At 46.3% G+C, this 21,170-nt stretch overlaps 1 protein-coding gene across 15 annotated transcripts in view; it reads right to left on the bottom strand.

The window, feature by feature from the left end:
* Tenm2 (teneurin transmembrane protein 2) overlaps positions 1 to 21,170 on the bottom strand; it is a 1,136,292-nt gene that overhangs the window by 37,597 nt on the left and 1,077,525 nt on the right. For 13 of the 15 annotated variants that reach the window (XM_039085070.2, XM_063268320.1, XM_039085068.2 and 10 more), the window contains 7 exon segments: positions 20,838 to 21,105; positions 17,477 to 17,620; positions 16,728 to 16,977; positions 8,850 to 8,870; positions 5,734 to 5,966; positions 2,982 to 3,136; positions 444 to 1,318 (listed from right to left, as the gene is read on the bottom strand). In XM_039085070.2, the coding sequence (XP_038940998.1) occupies positions 444 to 1,318; positions 2,982 to 3,136; positions 5,734 to 5,966; positions 8,850 to 8,870; positions 16,728 to 16,977; positions 17,477 to 17,620; positions 20,838 to 21,105 (1,946 nt within the window). 15 annotated transcript variants of the gene reach the window in all.

The raw sequence follows: 21,170 nt of genomic DNA on the forward strand, positions 1-21,170 counted from the left end.
CTGCTAAAGAGGAAATTCAGAGTTTATCTACCTGTCTGTGCAATCAAGTGTGTAGCTGGACCTATTGTTAAATCACAGAAGCCCCGCTGGGACCCTCCCTCTTCGTTTCTAATTTCCGCACCCATGGCAAACATGAATAATCAGTGGGGTTAATCAGCACTTTATCTCCCAGGTGCTGTGCGTGTCCAATATCCTGAAGTTTGAACGGCAAGCAGACAACAGGAATTCCCAATGCTGGCAGGGAGGATGCTCAATATCAGAGGCCCAATAGAGCAAATCATTTAGAAGTCAGGAGAAGGGACACGAATATCCTGCAGCTATAAGAAGTCATTAGAGTTAGCAAGACGTGACTAGGCAATTTTAAAGGCGATGTGAGTGGCCCATCTGGATGCCAGCTCGAGCAGGGGGAGGGCTCTGTAGAAATTGGTTAAAAGCCTACTTACTCATAAAAAGTTGTCCATCCGGTTTCATCGCTCTTGGTGGCTAGGAGTCCAGTGTTCCCATCATAAGTCATGAGGCCCAGCTCCAGGTTCTGCGTTGACACGGCTTTGAGGCCTCCGTTGGTGCCCACCGTAAGGGTGATGATCTGATTATCAGGCATGAGCAGGTGTCGGGGCATGCCACTGCTGTCCCGGCGGATCTTTAGGGAATTCCCGTTGTTGTCAATCAACTCGGTGACATCATTGTCAGCGCTGTAGGTGAAATTGTATAAGTACTCCCCGGTCACCAGGCTCACGGTGTACTGATGGATACCATCGGCGTTGAACACGTACAGTTCCTGTTCTCCCGGAGACGCAGCCTCATACTGGTTGAACGCGTTAAGAACAGGTTTGTTTTTGCTGACCGCCCTGATCCGGATATTCCCGAGGTCTGCGATGTAGATGGTGCCATCCGGAGCCACAGCTAAGGAGGACGGGGAGTTCAAGATGGCATCCGTGGCGTATGCGTCATCTCCCGAATAGCAGATGCAGTTGACGTCATTTTTGCAGTCACAGTCTGAGGCTGCCCCGGCTAAGAGGCAGATCTCTCCGTTGGTGGTGACCTGGCGTAGGCGGTTGATCTTCTTCTCGTCCGTCTCGGTGATGTAGAGCACCCCGGTGTGAGAAATGGCGATGGCGCTGGCTGACTCCAGAGCAGAGTGGATGGCGAGCTTGCTGAGCGAGTAGTCGATGCCGGGAACCTGGCAGTGCATGGGCCGTCCCGCGATGATGCTGACCTGGTGATTCTCGGTGATCCGCAGGATGACGTTGTTCTCCAGGACGTACAGGGAATTGTCCATGGGGTTGACCGCAAGGTCTGTCGGCCATTCTAGACGGACCTGTACACGACACACACGGCGTTTTAAGAACAGCCTCTAACATGCTGATTTTATCCATCTAGGAGAAGAATACTTAGCTTTTAAAAGGATTTATTTTTATTTTATATGTGTTAACGCTCTTTCTCCACGCACGTGGGAATCTCATGCGTGCCTGATCAGAAAGGGGAAGGCCGGTTGGGGATTTAGCTCAGTGGAAGAGCGCTTGCCTAGCGAGCGCAAGGCCCTGGGTTCGGTCCCCAGCTCCGAAAAAAAAAAAAAATTCAGAAAGGGGAAGGCCATTGGATCCCTTGGAACTAGACCTATGGATGGTTGTAACCCTCCAAGTGGATGCTGGGACTCGAACCCAAGGTTTCCTCAGGAGCAACAAGCGCCTGCTTGAGGCATTTCTCCAGCACCAACTTAGCCTTTGAGCAACAAACCGTACCAGGAGTGTTCATTCCTGAACCAGCCTGAGCTGGTTGTTTATGATAAGAAGAGGGGAGCCTGTGACAAGCTCTCCCTTCCACTTGTTCTGTTCTGATCCCTCTTGCTAGCTCTCTCCACAACCCTGCTTCCCAGCTTCTGACGACTAACCAGGGCTGCAGGCGTCAGTGGGTAGTATAGGTAGACAAATGCATAAGGGAGCAAGGCAATTCGGCCCATAGTCAGCTCTGCAAACCGTGGGTCAGGGAAGGCTGTGTTCATTTAGAGAGGACGCATTTGTCTACATTGGAAAAAGCTGCCCCGTGGCTTGGAAGGTGGCCCTAGCCAAAGAACAAAGAACAGGCTGGCTAACAAACCACACCTTGAGCGTTTGAAAAAGAAAGAAATGGAAGAAAGAAATAAAGAAAGAAATAAAGAAAGAAAGAAAGAAAGAGAGAGGAACAAAACCAGTCAAATACATTCTTCCACTGTGGAATTCGAAATTATTATTATTAATAATAATTAATAATTAATAATAATTAATAATAATAATAGAAAATAATAATAAAATAATAAGTAGCAAGTTGTCAGTTCATTGGGAAATTTGGGTTTAAGTTTACGAAGTTGACCAGGGGTTGGAAAGACTCTCACAGGCGGGGTGAACATACGTGCCGCCCTCTTTGAACAAACGCTGTTCGAGGAACCCATGGTCTCTGCTGCTGTAAGAGACCTGACGAAGCACCCTCTTTGGAGGATGATTAAGGGGAGCTTCACCCTAGTAACTACTACACAAAGTGGAGGTTTATATGGTGAAGATGCGATCATTCCAGATTAACAGGGAAGTTCTGATTGACATGTAACACCAAACCACACAGTCTCAAAGAGTGATGGAGACGAGAGGTAATTATATAGCAGTCCCTACCCTGTAATCTGCTACTGTTAGAGTGTATTGCCAGGTTTGCTTCTTAGAGTAGAACTGCCCTCTCTGTTCATATTCTCTCTCTCTCTCTCTCTCTCTCCCTCCCTCTCCCCCTCTCTCTCCCCCTCCTTCTATCCTATCTCCTTTCTATTGCCGTTCTCTCTTTTCTCTTTCTCTTCCCCCTTTTTCCATCCTGTATCTTTTCATATTGTTTTCTAGTTTACCTTGATTCTTCCCCAAAGGCATCCAGAGCCCATGCTCCCAGCTCACATTGGCACATGTGGGAACCGCAGGCCAAGACCTAGGAGTGTGGTTAAGGATGAGAAATAAAGAGAGTCCCACCTGGGCCACGTCCATGCTAGAGTCACAGCTCAGTGGTCGGACAGCTGTGAGGTCATTGGAGCCCAGCAGGGTGGAGATGATTCCATTTTGGTCGACCTTCCGGATCATGGTGGCATCAACAAAATACATAAGCCCGTTCTTGTCTACTGCAATACCTGGGGAAGGAAGCATGGAATGTATTTCTGTTTTTTGTTTTGTTTTTGCTATTTTGGACAGGAGGATGGTTTGTGGAGGAGATGGGGGATGCCCTACTCTGTGCATGATGTGCTTGGACCAGAGACCTTACTGGGAAGCATCCTCAGAACACTAGCTTTCAGTCCTTTAAAGGCAAACATTTCTCAAGGACGCCATGCTGTGCTGTGCTGCTGTGCCGTGCTGTGCTGTGCACAGTTCTCAGGGTGCTAGCACACCCTGTGATAGCCCAACCAATGATGTCCCCTTGAGCTGGAGAGAAACCAGAGTTGCGAGTGAAATGTGGAAACAGCCCTGACTCTGCTCTCTGGAAGATGAGTTATTACTGAAGTTCATCGCTCTGAAAAATGGTTGGTAGCGTAAAAATGGTTGGTAGCGTAAAAATGGTTGGTAGCGTACGTATGCATTGCTCAAATACCCTTCACGACTAATTGTGACAATGAGGCTGAGAAACAGTGATGTTTTCAGCCACAAACTCCCAATGCAAAAATGTACCCTCCAGGAAGAATTCCCAATTAAGCCTTGACTCCAATCAGCACTTCAGTGCCCCCAGGGGACACAGAGCCCTCGCATTTCCCTGTCGCAGCAGGACTGATAAGACACAGGCTGCAGCTTCTATTTCTTTCAAGTTTTCATTTCAGCGCCCAAATACAAGGCTTGGCATCCTTAATCCATGCTGCAGGCTGCTTGCACAGTAGCTAAAAAAATGCTAACAAGAATTAGACCCTGAGATGATTACTCCTTAACCCCAAGCATCTTTAGTCCTTTCAAATAGATGCTCATCGATCCCAAGAACTCCCCAGGACAGGAATCATGGAAGTAATACCCATGCTTTTTTCCTTTATTATTTATTTAGTGTGTGTGTATGCATGCGGGAATGTAGATGTTTTTATGTATGCACATGCATGTGGAGGCCAGAAGTTGCTGTTGGTGTGTTCCTCCATTTATTTTTTTTGAGAGAGGGGCTCTTATTAAACCTGGAACCTGCCAATTGGATGTGATCAGGGATATCCCGTCTCTGCAGTAGGAAATTACAGGTGTGCCCAGTGCACCTGATCCTTCTTACTTCCATTTTTAATGTAGATGAAAGGAAGAAAGGAAGAAAGAAAGATGTAAATGCTGGGGAAAAGAACACTTTACTCAATGAGACATCTATCCAGTTCTCCTCCAACTCATATTCTCTCTCTCTCTCTCTCTCTCTCTCTCTCTCTCTCTCTCTCTCTCTCTCCTCATCTCCCCTCTCTGAAGCTCATGGACAATTTGATTAGAGTTTAAAAGAAAAATACCCAAGGCAGGTAAGTTGTAAATCTCAGCATCTGCCTGGAGGAGGAAGATGAGAACAGGAAGAAGCCGTGCTATGTAAATTAAGGCAGCCTGGAGGCCACCCACAGGGTAGATTAGCAGGCACTTGGCAGGGAGGGGAGCTTTAGACAAAATGTGAAAAAGCCCAAAGTATCAAATAGTCACTTAGGCTCCTGCCAGCTTCTGGAAGAAAAAGACAGGAGACAAGACACAGGCAGTTACGTTTTTCTGAGTCAGGGCTCAGAAAGGCCAGCAGACTCAACAGAACCCCCTGGTGGCTTGTAGTGACTGCGCCAGGGGCTGGGAATTCCTGGAATTCTGGGAAAGGAAAGTGCAGGATATCATTAAAGGGCTAATTATTCCTCTTGTCCCCTTTACTGTGGTTCTTCCTGTGGGAGAGTCCCTTGGCCAGGAGTTCGGCTAGACCAACCGGATTAACCCAAGGAGGAAGACCATGGATCTTTCTAGAGCAGAGATTCTCAACTTGTGGGTCACGGCCCCTTTCCAGGGGTAGGAGTTCCAATGACCCTTTTACAGGGGTCACTTTTAGACTATCAGAAAACATAGATATTTACATTATGATTTGTAACAGTAGCAAAATTACAGTTGCGAAGTAGCAACAAAAATAATTTTATGGTGTGTGTGGGGGGGGGCTCACCACAACAGGAGGAACTGTATTAAAGGGTCACAGCAGTAGGAAGGTTGAGAACCATTGAGCTAGAGGTAAATTGAATTCTTTTACCTAAGAGGAAAAACGCTTTACCTCCCTGGGTACTGGCCCCTCTATTCTTAATTGCTACAGTTTCCTTGGGTATTTGCAACATGACAGACACTATTGGATACATCCAAGTCTGGCAAGGCCTGTTGGAAGGCCCTGGGCTCTGCTGTTTCTTTCTTTCTTTCTTTTTTTTTTTTTTGGTTCTTTTTTTTCGGAGCTGGGGACTGAACCCAGGGCCTTGCGCTTCCTAGGCAAGCGCTCTACCACTGAGCTAAATCCCCAACCCCAGCTCTGCTGTTTCTTTAGCCCCCACAGCTGCCTCTCTGACAGGTGGAGCTTCTGGTCCTCTGTGACTAGCAGCTGTCACAGAGTCCAGGTGCAGACTACCACGTTTCTATAAGTGGTTTATGTGGGCGGTAAAGTTTACTTTAAGAAATAAGCTTAAAAAGCACCCACCCATACCCAGAAGCCTCAACAATAAATGATCTTAGGAAAAAGGGATTTGCTCAGCTTGCAGCAGGCTCTGTCAGGGGCCTTTACCTCTAGGGCTCATCAGGGTGGCATCCACAGCCTTCCCGCCATCCCCACAGCGGGCTTCATCAAAGGGTAGACATTGTTCGCCAGTCCCGGCCACAACTTCCGAATTCCCAGCCAGGTCTTTGGCTCCGCTTAGAGACTTGACTCGGTAGATCCGGCGACTGTTGGTGTCAGAGACATAGAGCGAGCCAGTCACAGGGTCCACAGCCAAGTAGTACTTGTGTCCTGGGCTGTTGCTTTAGGGGAAGCACAAAGAGAAAAGAAGGAACTACTATGCAGCTGGTCTCTTGGGTCTGAGGTGACTCTTACCTTCTTAGCCTCTTTACATTTTAGTGACTTAGTGACGCCCTGAGATACATTTCAACACATCATGGCTTCCAGATACTCATGACTAGGCTTAAGCTTCTCATACTATTCTGGGATCCAAGGACTCCCATCAGAGTAACAGAATTTTGCTGCATTTAACTGGCACAAAAGACCCCTTCCAAGCATAGCTACTTGATGCCAGCTTCCTATATTTCCCTTGGGCTCAGTGTCCTGTCTCATTGGATTTAGGAACCCAATCCCATGACAATGTTCTCTTCTTCATCTATGCTTCCACAAGACCTCCAAGGTCATGAACCCCAGAGCAACTCGGAGTTTTCTAGGCTTACAATGACCAGCTCCCCAGAACCATGGCTGAGCCTTGGCCTCAGAGCTGATTGTCTCCTATCGTCTGTGCAAATGAAACTGGCATTTAGTGCAAGGTTAGCTTGTCGTCATGTCCGGCATTTGTACTTGATCCTGGCCAAACCAGCAGCCAGCATCTGAATTACCAGTGCAGGAGATGTCTTTTTTTTTTTTTTTTTTTTTTTCAAGTGCTGAGTTAACACCCAGACATCAGGTGTGAGTCCCGAGGCTCCCTGGGTATTAATCCCCTATGTGTGTGAAGTAGATCAGGAGGTTCTGGGCCCCAGGGGTTGCATATTTTCTCTGCCATGCCTCTCAGTGTCCTCTGAGCCTAGCCAGAATGGAGCAAGACTGGAGAACTGGCTCAGGATGAAGACACGGGAAATGTAGTACTCAAACCTAGCTGGGGACCTCGGGTGAATGTTTTGGCAGCAGCCTTCTTACGTGGGGCATGGCAACATCAAATCTGATCTTTGCTAATGGTCCTTCTGGCTCAAAAGCTTATAGCTCTCCCCTTGTAGTGTCATCTCATGGGGGCTGGGACCAGAGAGAGTGCTTACAGCACTCCAATGCTGGTTATTACCCCCATCTCCTGAGGGGGTGGGGAGTGGCAGGTGCTGCTTTCTGACCCAGTGGGTGGGTTCCATGTACCTAGACCGAGTGAAGGCCTTTTTGTCCTGGAATGATGGGAGGAGAGGGGTTGAAGAGGTGAAGGGAGAGTTTCGTGATGGCAGTCTGTGTCAGGTGCGTTTGTCCCGTGGACATTAGCTGGTAAATTACTAATTAAAATGCTATCATTTGGGTTCTTGCCTGACTTAAGGGAAAAAAAGGTTAGGAAGCTATTTTTAGGAACTATTGGTGCATTGAGGCCATCTTTAATTCCTGCTATTAGGACTGGTAATTGAACTGGAAGTCAAGGTCTTTTGAAAGAGTGGGCTTCTCTGGGTCTTTTTCTTTCCTCTCCCTCTCTCTTTGTTTTCTGCCCCTCCCCACTCTTTCTGGCCGAGTCATTAGAGGATATCTATATATGCAAAACAAATTAGGGCAGAAAGGGAAAAAATCCATGCCATTTTTTAATTAGATGCTGCACCCTCTTACTAAATGAACGGTAGCTGGCATGATCCTCTGGAAGATCAAGCACTGCACATCTGTGCCTATGTATGAGCAAGATAATTAATTCTGGACTTTCTAGGGAACCCGATCTGAGGAGGCTTTTCCAAATCTCTGGCATAGGAGCTGACAGGTGGGGTTAGCTGTTGCTCTGGGAGACCATTCTTCGGGTAGTCTTTCTCACTGTGATTCTCAGAGAACAGCTCAGGAACAATGGAAGGCCAGTCTCCATATTGGGGGCTGCGGTGAGGAGCAGACATGGTTGGCCTGTGGGTTTCCAGGAAGAGGGAGTCTTTGGGGGGCATTTCTACTCTTTGGGAAAAATATGCTGAATAGGAGTATCTATCACCAGCCAATTTTGGGGGAGGGTGGGGTTCAAGATTAAAGAGGTAGAGATTTTTTTTTCCTTTCCCTACAAATGGCCATCCCTTTGTGCAGAATGATACCAGGCAACTTGATTCTATTCTTTTGTTCAGTTCTGACCCATTGTCACAAAGGGCATCATCATGGTCACGGTTGGCGGTTTTTTTTTCATGGGGTGGAGACAGCCTTCGTGAGGTTGCCCGTCTCCTTTCCTCCGAGAAGAGCGAGTATCTTTTCTATCTGAGCACTCGTGCTGCGGCTACCTCACTGCAGGGCTCATGTGCATGTGCATACATACGTGTTGCGCGTTTGACATGTGAATTCTACCAATGTCACTTCAAAGAACCTTGAATTGGCCCCTCGACAGAGGCCCTTTAGGCCAAAATTACTTGGTCTATATCTTTCATATCACTCAAGGTTGATTTCACTTCATAATAATTCTCAGTGTACCTAACTGTTGGATTCACTGTGACCAGCAGATTGGCAATTAACTGGCGTGTGTGTGTGTGTGTGTGTGTGTGTGTGTGTGTGTGGTGTGTGGTGTGGTGTTTAAATGACCACATATCTAGGGGAAAATCATTAATGAGTTGAAAATGAGTTTTTGACCCGTTTCCAGTTCATTAAAGCTTTTGTGAACCCAGTCCAGCATTTACAAAAGCCCGAAGTTTGCCTCAACTGTTTAGCCCAATTATGGACCACACTGAGCATCCGGACAGAGGTTCACCGAGGGTTCATTATCATGCTCTCACATCTCCCAGAAATTCTAATTACTGTCAGCTTATTTGGTTGCTTTTTGACTGCATTTCATAATTGCAAAAGCTTATCATATGCACAACACACAATTAGCACGTAAAAAAAGTTACTGTATTTGGTACATAAAAATATACAACATTACACAAGAAACACAAAACAAGAAAGCAAACACAAGGAACAAACGAACCATAGCAAATTATATGGGAAAGAGTTCTTCGTCTTACCTATGTTTAAACTCTTTATTTCTTTATAGAAAGAAAACAGAAGGAAAAAAGAACAAACAGTTAGCTGAGGAATTGATGATAACGCAAACAACATTTTTTTTCTTTTCTTTGTTTCTTGTATAAAAGACCGCCCCCCCTCCAAGCAATCTTTTCTTTTTCTTTTTCTTTTTCTTTTCTAACTGACAGTTTCTGGCTCAATTACTTGGGAAGAATCCCTAGGTTTAGACTCCTCCTGGCCACTGGGGAATGTGCACAAAAGAATGCTTGGAGTCTCTGACAGGCCAGGTGGCTGTCATGGGACACAGGTGGCAACAGGTGAGACAGGACTTCTGGCTGATGAAGTGATGGCAGATGGGTTGCGTCTAGGGGGGTGGGGGTGGGGGGAAGACACCTGTTGAGTAGGAATGGCTTCTGTGAGTGTGGTGGTGGAAGGAGTCGGAAGCCAAATTCAAGTTCAGCTGTCAAGAACTCTGTGATTGATTTGTAATGTCTGGGTGTGGAATCCTGGGCATGGCAGGCGTATAGGTGTTTGTGTGCTGTTGATTGCTATTGATGTACTAAGGGTAGAGTCAGGACCATCCCAAAGAGAGAATCCCAGCTCACTCTGACTGCAGCATGGCCAAGTCTTTGCCCACTTCTGACTCAAAAAAACCTCTTTCCCCTCTTGCCCGTGACTCCTTGCCCTCCTCCATTTCAATTGGCTGAGCTGCACACCCTGCAACTCAGATTCATTCTTTCTCGCTGTAGCAGTCGTTATGTGGCCATTCATAAAATTCACAGGCAATAGTATCTTCTTGTTTTTGGAGCCAAAGACTCCAGTTAGCACACCACTTAGGAGAGTTAGGAAAAAAAAGGTTTGTTACTCTTTTTCCTTAAAGAACAAAAAGACATTTCCATTTCAGTAGGAAAGTGGCTGAAATGTAGCATTAGGGAAGAAGGGAAGTAAGTGTCTCAAGAAAGGAAATCCACTCCCAGTTCCCGAGGCTTCTAGGGCCAGGTAGAATTCTCTTTCCTTCCAGTTGAGAGACAAGGCATGGGGACAGGACAAAGAGAGTTAGATGCCCTGATTCCTGAGGTGCAGCTCAGGTCTCTGCCCGGGGGCATCATTAGTGGGAGGTTTGCACAGAGATTACACTTTTATATTTTATTCTAACATGTTAGTTTTTTGCAGAAAAAAAAGTTAATTAAATGATGCTGATAACTCCTGAGCTCTGACTGACATTGTGCAATTTAAGATTCAGTCTGTAAAGCCTGGTGTGTCAGGGTGGCAGCCGGGAATTCTCTCGTCTATTTTATATTGCTTAATGAAAGTGAAATGCTATCTGCCACCAGTGGTAGACACATTTGCCTCTTAATTATTGCAATATCAATTTCATTTTTTTTTTAAACTCGAGATTTTGTGAGAAGACTGGATGGGATTTGGGTCTGCAGTTCTGACCTACTTCTTCTCTAAGACCATCTGCTTTACTATAATATCAGTGTTGGGGGAAGAGGGTAGGAGGGGAAGGGGATAAAGGCATAGGAAGATCGTGTGGATATGAGCTTTGGATAAAGGTCAAAGTCGCTGCTCTTCCAGTCCAGGGCGGGCGACAAGCCCAAATAACACCATCCTTTAGTCGGTCCATGCAAATGAATACAGATGCCCTACTTCTGAGGGCATCTAAGACTTAGTGTGCACACCCTTAACCACACAGACCCTTCGGGCACAGCCTTTGAGGGAAAAGTTGTGTCTCAAATTTAAGAAGCTGAGATGGATTAGCACTTCACACTGCAAAGTCTCAAGAGTCCTCTGCGAAGGCTCCGGGGTCTTTCCCAGAAGGCTCCGGGGTCTATCCCAGCCTCCTCAGCTCATCACCCAGAGCTGTCGTCACCCTGTCTTATGATGTGTGTGTGTGTGTGTGTGTGTGTGTGTGTGTGTGCGTACTCGTGCTTGTTTTTTCCACTCCTTTGAGAACAGGGTAAGTCTCAAACATTTCTGCATTGCTGATACTTCAGAAAGAATAAGGGCTGGGAAAATAGGTCTTTCTGAGTGCAGGGAGCATGGAATGAGGTTACCTCCCTTTGTCATGGGCGAGCTGCGTCCCCCCCCCCCCCCCCATGTTCTGCTCAGAAGACTGAAGCTATAGGCAGCTGAGATCACCGTGAACCTTTCCATTCCTGCACACGCTGTGTCCTCTCTTTTCCCCTTCAAGTAGAGTGCAGTTGGGTTGGACATAGTTTTATCGCTGCTGCTCTAAGCACAGGGACATTAATTCGGGATACATTTAGTTGAATTTTAGAGGGATGTGCTTAGGTGGTGTGTAGTACCTTCGGCATCTAGCTAAGTTATTGCAAGCCGTTCTGTCGTAAGAATGGCTTTTGGGAACGCTTCTGCCCTACCGCGTTGATTCATGTAGCATCTTTGTAGGGCATGTGAGAGCCACTGCAGAATTCATCCTTCATGGTTTTTATGTACATCGGTGACAAAATGATTAATGAGCACCAGTTCAAAGAGCAGTATAAGAAACTGTGAAAGGCCCAGAAATACCACAAAGGAAACTTGATAGAGGTTCCTCTAAATTGAATACTTCTCACAACTTACATGTTACCAACATGCACATGGAAGCAAGTTTTCTACTTTATCAATAACCTGAAACCAATTTTGATCAGTTATACGGGAGGAAAGACGTATCACGTCTGTTCTTAATATAGATAACAAAATCAGAAGGTAACTTGTCTCCTAAAAAAAAAAATAATCAAAGAGCTGGGTGTGGTGGCCCTAGGGAGGTAGAGACTGAAGGATCAGGAGTTCTTGGCCATCTTTGTCTAAACAGCAGCAAGTTCAAGGGCAGCCTGGGCTATGAGATGCTGTTTCAAAAAAAAAAAAAAAAAAAACCAAAAAAACAACAAAAAAAAATAAAACAAAACCCCAAACAACAACAAAATCCCCAGACAAAACAAATGAAAAACAACAACAAAAGTAGCCAAAGATAATCAAAAGGATGTGGAAAAATATCAATTTATCGCATTGTTTAATTTTTTCATTTCCTCTTGTCCAAGTACTAACTATGCCTGACCTTCCTGAGCCTCCAAGTCCAGATGAGATTTGGGCAGTCAGGGTAGTAAGTACAGTGGGAGACTCTCTTTCTCTTAATTAAATTTATTATTTAGTTATCATCATTAGTATTGTGTGTGTGCGTGTGTACGCATGATGTGTATCTTGTGTGTATAATGTGTGTGAGTGCAGGCACGCACATGTCACAGAATGCTTGTGTAAAGGGGGGAATGGACGACTTTTGGAGTTGAGGCTATCCTTCCACTGTGGGTTCTGTGCAATGAAACTCGGGCCGTTGGTCTTGTGGGGCAGGCCCTTTAATCCACACCTTACCCGAAGTCATTTTTCATTTTCAATTCATAATTTGCTTATCTCCTTTCTGAGAGGGAACTCCTAAAATGGCGGCATTAGCTTTCAGCCCCGTGAGCCTAGATCTGTCCTTGATCAAAGGGCTTTGTGGAGACAGAGCCAGGGGGTTAGCCGGAATTGTTTGGAGACAGGGTGCTCACTGCTCACTTGGGGACTTTGTTCTTTTCCTGACACTCTCATCTTCACGGCTGACAGGAGGGAGGCTGCCACCTTCTCTGGCTGCCATCACAATATCTGCCCTCATACTCAGTGGGATGACCCTTGCTTAACTCTAGGGTCAAGCTTGTCTCTGGAGATTCTGACTTCCAATGTCAATTGCTTTTGCCGCTCCCTCTTCCCATAGGCTTCCACTTTTGTCCAAATCTCTGCCTCTTCCAGCACTGAAACGTCCTAGCTGGACAATTCTGCCCTAGTACGATTCTGAGGAGGGTCCACCCAAAAACATGGGAAGAATGTCTGCACGGAGGGTGATCCCCACCCAGGAAACATTGTCACTTTTATGTGGAAAGTGGAAAATAATTCCAAACAGTAGAGGAGGTGTAGTCGGTAACTGTTAAAAGAAGTCATACCAAGAGACTTTAGAGAGATGCTGTCCCAGTGTTGCTTGCCACACTGTGTCGTCTAGTTCTAGGTATTCACAAAGTGGCGAGCGAAGGATTTGTCTTTGAGAGAAATTCACCCCAAGATGTCAGTGGTTGAGGAATTTACTCCATTTTAGGTTTTCCATGAACCAGGTAGAGAGAGGGGGGTGATAATTACAGGAAGGAAAAACCTCTCCTAAAGGTGGGATATTAGGGGTATCCAGGGAAGTGGGTGTTGAAAATGCTCTAAGTCAAAAGGCTCAGGTGATAACCACTGTTCTCTCCAGCATTAGAAGCTTCCGGAGTGCGGGAGCCCCCTGGCCTGCATGCTTTGTATAGGCAGATGCAGAGGAAGGCCCATCGAGGACCATGATATCACTTCACTAGCATCTTGATTCAAGGTGGGTGAGTAAGGTAGGGTTAGGTGCTGACTCCAAAAAGGAATCACTCAGCTGCCAAGCCACAAAGGAGAATAGACACACACAGGCAAGATAGGTCTCTCCCTCCCTCTCCCCTCTCCCCCGCACCCCCTGCCGGTGACTGTTTTGAAGAGAGGGGATTGACAACCCTTTGTTTTCAGGCTTGTAGTGGGAAGAAAGGAAGAATCAAGTCAGTGTTCTTGTAAAAGCTTAACTTCTAATCGGCTCTGGGTTCCTGGCTGATGAAAGCCAGGACAGAGTTTGAAGACAGTTAAAGAGAATGGGGGCGGGGGGGGGGATAAAAAAATCACACAGCTGTCTAGGGAAAGTGGGAAGGAGAGCCCTCAAGCTGGCCTCGATGCTACCACATAGGCTTGCTATGTTTTCCTTTGATTGGGCCATAGACTTTCACCATGGGTATTGAGGTCTCTACAGTTTGAGAGATACGGAATCAAAAGCCAAGTCCAACAATGGTAATGACTAGCTCTTGAATTCAAGTACCCATCTTGAACACCCAGGTCTGGCTGGACACTGCTCTGGGCATGAGAGGGCAAAGATGACCAAGGAGTCTGCTGTATAGTATACACACTCAAGCCCAAAGAGCCACACAGAGACAACCAGACAAGGTATCGAGTAGTGTTCCCTCTAGTGGAAAACCAGAATGATACACTTTTCAAGGGGGGGGGGGAGGAGAAGTTTCTTCTAGGAAGAGGGGGCCATGAGAACAGAACCAATAGGTAGACAGGAAGAGGTTGTCCAGGTTGGATGGATATGTTGAGTTGAGAAAGCCATATGGATGAAGATTTGGAAGTGGGCTGTACAGGTCAAGTCCCATTTGCTTTGGGCAGGAAGAGCCCTCACAGAGGGGGAGGTACATGGAGGGTAACAAGTGGCCCTTTGAATAATCCAGTCCTGGAAAGCACAATGCAACCACCATCTTCCTCCACAGCTCCCACTGCCTACAGCACACCTAAGGGGATGGCTTCCCTGGACTAAAAAGACCAGCAACAACAGCAGCAAACCAGGCCCAGGAGGGAGACTTTTCTGGGAAGGTCTGGAGCAAGAACTGTTGTAATAGTCCACAGTCCCTTCAGTGTGCCTCCATCTTGCTCTCTCTCTCTTTGCTTAGCTACCTGGTCCTCTGGCCTCTTGTCCTTCACGGCCTCGTGCTCTGTTTCCCTAATGGTTCCTTTAGCTCTTCAGCTCAGCGTGAAGTACATTTTCTTCTCCAGGTGCTCACCCTTACCCTCAGCAGGGTATTTCTTGAGCCCACGTTTCATTTCTCCTGTCCTCAGAGAGGTACATGAGCGCCTAACACTAACGCTTGTTATCTCTGGGTGCAACTGGTGTGTCTCCAGGAATGGTGATTCCATACCTACATATATATATGCATACATACATGTATATATGTATGTATATAAATATACCCCTTATGTGTGTATACACATGCATAAGTATATATGTATATATTTACACCTTACAGTACCTGGCAGAGTTTTGACTTCTGAGAATATTTAGTGATAGCTGCTGGTGGCCAGGTCACTAATGTCTTTCTCAGCGGGGGCTGTGAGGACACTGATTGCCAACTTGATTGGACTGAGAAGTGCCTAAGAGATTAGCGAAGCACTCCTCTTGATGTGTCATGAAGGTGTCCCCAGAGATGATTATGTCACAAGGATTCTGACCTAATGAATTGCTAGATTTGATGGATTTAAAAACAAAACAAAACGAAACAAAACAGAATAGACTACAGGGCACAGGGCGGTGGTGGCACCATGGAAGGTGGGGCCCCAGTTGGAGAAAGCTGATTCCTGGGGCTGTGCTTGAAGGCTACCTTGCCCTGGCCCCTCCTGTGGTTCTGCTTGGCTTCCTGTCTGGCATGGTGTGGACTTCCTGTCTGCCATGATATAAACTTCCTGTCTGCCGTGGTGTAAACTGTTCGGGCATATCCTTCCTGCCAAGCTAGACTGAGGGCTCTGAGACCTTGAGCCAGACAGATCTTGTTCTGTCAGGTCCTCTGTTCACATTCAGTGTGAGCATAGCCTGTGGCTTCTGCATCTTTTCACAAGGTGGCTGAGTACCACAAGTCACAGGACGGTCCAGGCCCAAATCATAGGGCGAGCTTTCTCTCCCCTCCCTCCTCTCTCTTCCTCCCCTCTCTCCCTTTCTTCACTCTTTACATATCACCCATCAGGTTTAACTGGGAGGTACATCCCCACGGGGACATTTCCATATCCCTTCAGAACTGTCCAGGCACCATGACCCAAGTCGTGGACCGAGGACATAGCCTCCCTGTGAGTTTTCTCCCCTTCACCCCAGCATTCTTATACTCCATTTCCCACACGCTGGCTGGAACCATCTAAAAAAAAATGGCAGTCAGATCATACACCAGCTACTTCTACCCTCTGCTTCAACCTCTGGCGGCTGCCCACTGCAAAAGAAATGCAATTTTCACTTGTCTACGTGCAAGCAGACACTTGATCCTGAGTGTCGGTCACTTCCTTACCTCTCTGGGCTCCTAAAGCTCTGCTGAGCTCACCAGCCCCTAGTCTATGGATTCTTTCAATTAGCCAGGTTACTGGCGGGACAGAGACCTTTTCTGTACCTGGAATGCTTTCTCTCAAATGTCCTATAGCTAAGGCCACCATTCAGGGCCCAGCTCAAATTTATTTTGTGGGTTTTTTTTTAAAGCCCTCTTATTGCCCCTGTTCACCGTGGTCCCTATGTCTTGCTCTGTTGGATCTTCCTCAAAGCATTCATGTCTATTTGAAATTCTTTTTCCCTCTTTTCCATATGATTCGACTGGAAGCCTCCTATTGGATCACCAACATGACACGGGGACATGGTGTCCATTCGACAGATATTTGCTGAATAATCCCCTCCCCCTCGTTTACTCATTTGCATCTTTCTCCCTCTCTGTACACATCCTCCTCTGGCTGAGGGTCTGGAGACAGCCCACACTGGAGGGCATCTCGAGAGCATTTAGGCGCCTCTGTTTGCCTAACACAGAGAGAATATTAGTCTTCAGACTTAGTAGCAAGCAATGGCCAGGAGGAATCTTCCAGGATGGTAAGCCATGACCTAGTTAGGCCAGGTGCCCGTTGTGCTAAATTTCATTCTAGAAAGTACAAATAGAACCAGTGGGTTTACTAAGGGGCAGCACCCGGAGGGGCTTGGCGAGACATTCAGAACGAGGAAAGGAGCATTAGTGGTCTTCACACTTTGATGTGTGTTTGAGACTGCAAATGAGCTTTTAAAAACTAAAGACACTGGGCTACTTTCTGGGCTGAAGGCCTATCTGCTACCCTTGTTTGCGGCCAAGTTGCTGAAAAACTGCACCAAGATGGTATTTAATAGATAATCAAAACATTTTTCCCGCTCTGAGAACCCCAAATTCAGCCATCTTTCACCCAGAGAAACCCGAGAGCAACAGGGGGAATCTAGAGAACAGAAGTTTTCTGGTGTGGCCATTTACCGTAACTCCAAGATACTGGTCACGTTTCGAGAAGGGAAGATGCGCCGGATATAATTGAAGTCACCGACAAAGAGGCTCCCATCGATCCCCACAGCCAGGGCCACGGGGGCCAACAGTTTGTTGCCTTCAGCAAGGCCATTGCAGCTGGGACAGGAGATGCTTCTGCGGCGACCGTTACCCATGATGCTGGTGATGATGGCGGGCTGCTGGGTCAGGAACTGGTTCTCCCCTGTGCCTTTGTGTAGTATTCCTGGAGAGGGAGGCAGGGCGGGGAGGGGGATCATACAACCCTGTGGTGAGGACATTTGGCCTGACCTACTAGAATGGGTGGGAAGTGATGGGGAGCAAAGGAAACAACTGTCTCCTTTGGGAGGTCCTTGTAATGTAGAGGGAACAGCTATGAGAGACCCACTCCTGAAGCTTTGAAGTGGATAGGATACTAACTGGAGAGGTAACAGAAGAGAAAAACAAAAACAAACCCCCAAACCAACGAGGTACAAAGAGGCCGGTAAATTGAGACTGATTTCTAAAGGGTCAAATGGGGAAATCTATGAATCTGGTAGGTATTTGGTAAAATTTAAAAAAAAAATGCCAGAGAAAAGGGCTGCCGTTTAAATATCAATGCTAGAGAGTCCAAAGCAGGGATCCCCTTTATTCATGAATGTTTCATTGTGCCATGGTTGGAACCCAGGACTCTGCATGTCAGATGAACGCCACCCACCAAGCACTTTCCCTGGTCCCTAACGTACCGCTTTTCACATTGAGGGTGTGGTGCTTATCCAGGGACCAGCCACCAAGGTTGGAAGGGTCCAGCTCGAATCCTTGAAGTAGGGCTGTCCTTTTTTCCCACAGGATGAGACTGGGGCAGGTCTCATATTCAAATCCAACAGACACTGTAAGACAAAGGGTTTGGGGGGAAAGAGGTGAATGAATGATTACTCCAGAGCTCCTTAGCAAGAAAGAGAATCGCATGTTAACAGTGACACCTGTTCCCCACATTTCAAGAGGTGGCTGACAGCTTTGTCCCCAGGATTCCATTCAATGGAATCCAGATTTTGAGTTCAATTTAACTTTGAAACTTTATGTAGGGGACATGGGAAGGCTTTTCTGATGACCCCTTGACTTTCAAAATGATCCCAGAGACATGGGAGAAGGGTCATTTCCAAACTTAATACCGCACACGTTTTCTTAGATATGGGTGGAAGGGTAGGAGGCAGTTTGTCTCATATTGTCTCTTATTAGGAGAAAGGCCTTTGGAAGCCTAGTTGCTCTTTGATAAGGAGATTATAGGGGCGGCAGTATGCAAGGAAAGGTACTTAGCACTACCTGGTCTTTAGTGTCTGCAGGTTCAGTATCTAGGAATCCAACCAAAGCCATACAGGTGGAAAAGATTTAGGGAAATATATGAATTGCGTCTGGACTGAACATATCCAAGCATTGTTTTCCTGTGGTATCATTTCCTAAACAGTAGACATTAAAAACTGGGTGGTAGTGGTGCACACCTTTAATCCCAGCACTTGGGAGGCAGAGGCAGGGTGGATCTCTGGGTTCGAGGCCAGCCTGGTTTATAGATCAAGTTCCAGGAAAGCCAGGGCTACATAGAGAAACACAGTCTTGACAAATCCTAAAGCCAAACTTATATCAAGACCAAAACCCAAACTCAATATACGTTATAAAAATTATCACAGGCTGGAAAAGTTGGGTTAGAGGTTAAGAGCACTGGCAGCTCTTCCAGAGGTCCTGAGTTCAATTACCAGCACTCACATGGTGGTTCATGACCATCTATAAAATTTATTCAGGGTTGATTTAAAGAATATGGGAGGATGCATGAAGGTTATATACAAAATGCTATGCCATCCCATACAAGGAACCTGAGCATCCAGGGACTGGTCTCCAAAGGGATTGTGGGGAATGACTGTGCACTCCCAATTCTAGAAAATACCAAGTGTGGCTAGAACTCATAGAGTATACCTTGCTAGTTACACTCAGTGAGTGTCAGACCCTAAAGCCTTGTGTGTAAAAGTCTCGCATTTGTCACTTGGACAAATGGAACATGGAAGGAGGAAAGAAAGGTTCATCAACCCTTGGTTCTAGCTACGTGTTCATGTGGTAAGCAAGGGCTCAGTTTCTCAGAGAGTTGTGCTGGTAGAGATGAGAGCAAACATCTTTAATTGGAAGGCTGCTCTGGAAATCTGAGGCATTGTTATATAGCGGTTCCTAGTACATTAAACTCTTAACTATGTGTGTCACCTTCGGGGATTCTCTGCAGCTTTTGAAAAATTCTGAGATACGCAAATGCAAATGTCGATATGAATGGAGGATACATTTTTATCTCAACAACAAACAAAGTGACACATGCATCCCGGTGCACAGCAAGGCTTGTCCTCTCAGACTGCCAACCATGACTATCCCAGGAGTCAGAGATTGCAGATGTCCATCTTATGACACAATGTTTATCTTTCTTTCTTTATCTTATGATACACTGTTTCTAACTGTAAAGAAACAGGGCTTGTTGAAGATATGGGAGCAAGAAATGACCATGATGAGATCAGGTCACATAAAGATACTAGATAGCAAATAAAGAAGGAATCACCATCTATGAGGGTCATGTCAAAGCATTTGGGAGTTAGCTTAGAGAGACTCTTAGTGACCAATGACAGGACTTTCTGACCATTAACAATCATAATGACTTCAATGGGTTGAAATATACTAGATATATTTCAGCATATGAGTTCGTAGTGGTATTTAAGAAAACATTCATCTGCTACCCTTGTAGGATAAGCCAACTCATTATGCTGAAAAAAAAAAACAACCCAGTAAATATGGGAGAGAATCACGTATTTGTCCTTTCTTTCTTGTGTGAACTGGAGCTCAAATAGCCAAGTAGTTAATGAGAAGCCACCTCTGTATGAATGTGTTCCAGCTAATAGTTGAAGACTCAGTGACAGACTGAAAATATCATTCTGTAATCCTTGGTGACCTGAAATAGATAGAGACTGAGCTACCATGCCTGCCAAAGTCTGAAGAGACACCACCCCCACCAGGCTCCTCTTGGTAGACCAGTACAATGCCCTTCCAGTTGTACTTCCCAAACCAAACACCAAACCTGGGCCGGAGAAAGACTCAAGACGCAGCTATCCATCTGCAGGGAGCTAAACAACCAGCCACCAGCACACAAGCAGCCAGCGGATTTGACTAGAGATGCTATGGGCAAACAACCTGGTTTCCTCAACAATTAAATTATAAGGTAAAACCGAGAGGTCGGATTAACTTAAAGAGAGAGACGTAGAACGTGATATTAATTAAAATCACTTTTGCACTTAAAAATCTATGAGTTTGTGTGTATACATGAGTGTGCACGTGCATGCTTTGCGTGCACGCTTTTACTACTGTGTTCATGTGGGGGGGGGCAGAAGACAGAGAGAGTACAAAATGCTCGCTCTAAGTCACCAGTCAGCTCTCTACAAATAGGAAAAAGCTAGGCAGATAACAACTCACAGACCCTACTCTCGTAACCGAGGGACCTTCCTCTGGGGTCTACCTTTCCTGAGGGTAAACAGCCCCAAAAGGCAATGCCTAGAAACAAATAATGCAGCTCTCAGATCTTCTCAAGCCCCAATGGCTTCCTCTCAGGGTACATTCACTGCTGTCTGCGAGCACTCTCTCTCAGCATCATGAACCAGCCCCTGCCCACCTCTCAACATTTATGTACATTGACCACCATATTCTAGCCGCTGCCTCCCCTGGCTCTTCTGGTGCGCCCTTTTTCTGATTCTCACACAGTTCCTGTTGGTTTCTCAAGCTTTCAATTAAACACCATGTCCCTGAGTGGCTTCCCCTGACTGTTTCTGCACAGCTGTCCCTTCTCTCAGTATGCACCATTTATTTTTATTTTCCTCATGACTAGCGTATATCATGGAAACTATCCTGTTTCCTGATCTAGTCGGTCTTTCTTACCTCAGTCCTCTCCTGGAACATAAGGCCCCTGGAAGAGAGATCTTGTCTACCTTATGGATGGTAGTGTCTTAATTTACAAGAACTGTGAGTGCTTGGACTATATAGACACACAACTAAAGCCATGAATGAAAAGTGACTGGAATCAACATGTACCAACAGCATCCGATAGGCCATAAACCCTTTGGCCATAAGCGTCTGTCTTGTCCCAGATGAATGTGTAGGCCAGGTTGGGAGAAGCCTGGAACGACTTCTGGAAGAGATGCCCCTCCACGGCAACCATCAAGTGAACCCGGATGAGGTTCAAGGGCACCGTGGACTGGGTCATGGTGATCTTCAGCAGTGACTTGTACCCTGCTGTTCTGGAGCTGAGGTAACGGAGCTTCACGTTGGTGCCAGGGAGCTCGATCTCCTCATGAAGAACCTGGAGGGGAAACGCATGGTTGATCTATTACGTCAAACACACCCTGGCAGGCGAGCTGTTTGCAA

This window comes from Rattus norvegicus, chromosome 10, assembly GCF_036323735.1.
Source record: "Rattus norvegicus strain BN/NHsdMcwi chromosome 10, GRCr8, whole genome shotgun sequence".
Classification (NCBI taxonomy): domain Eukaryota; kingdom Metazoa; phylum Chordata; class Mammalia; order Rodentia; family Muridae; genus Rattus; species Rattus norvegicus.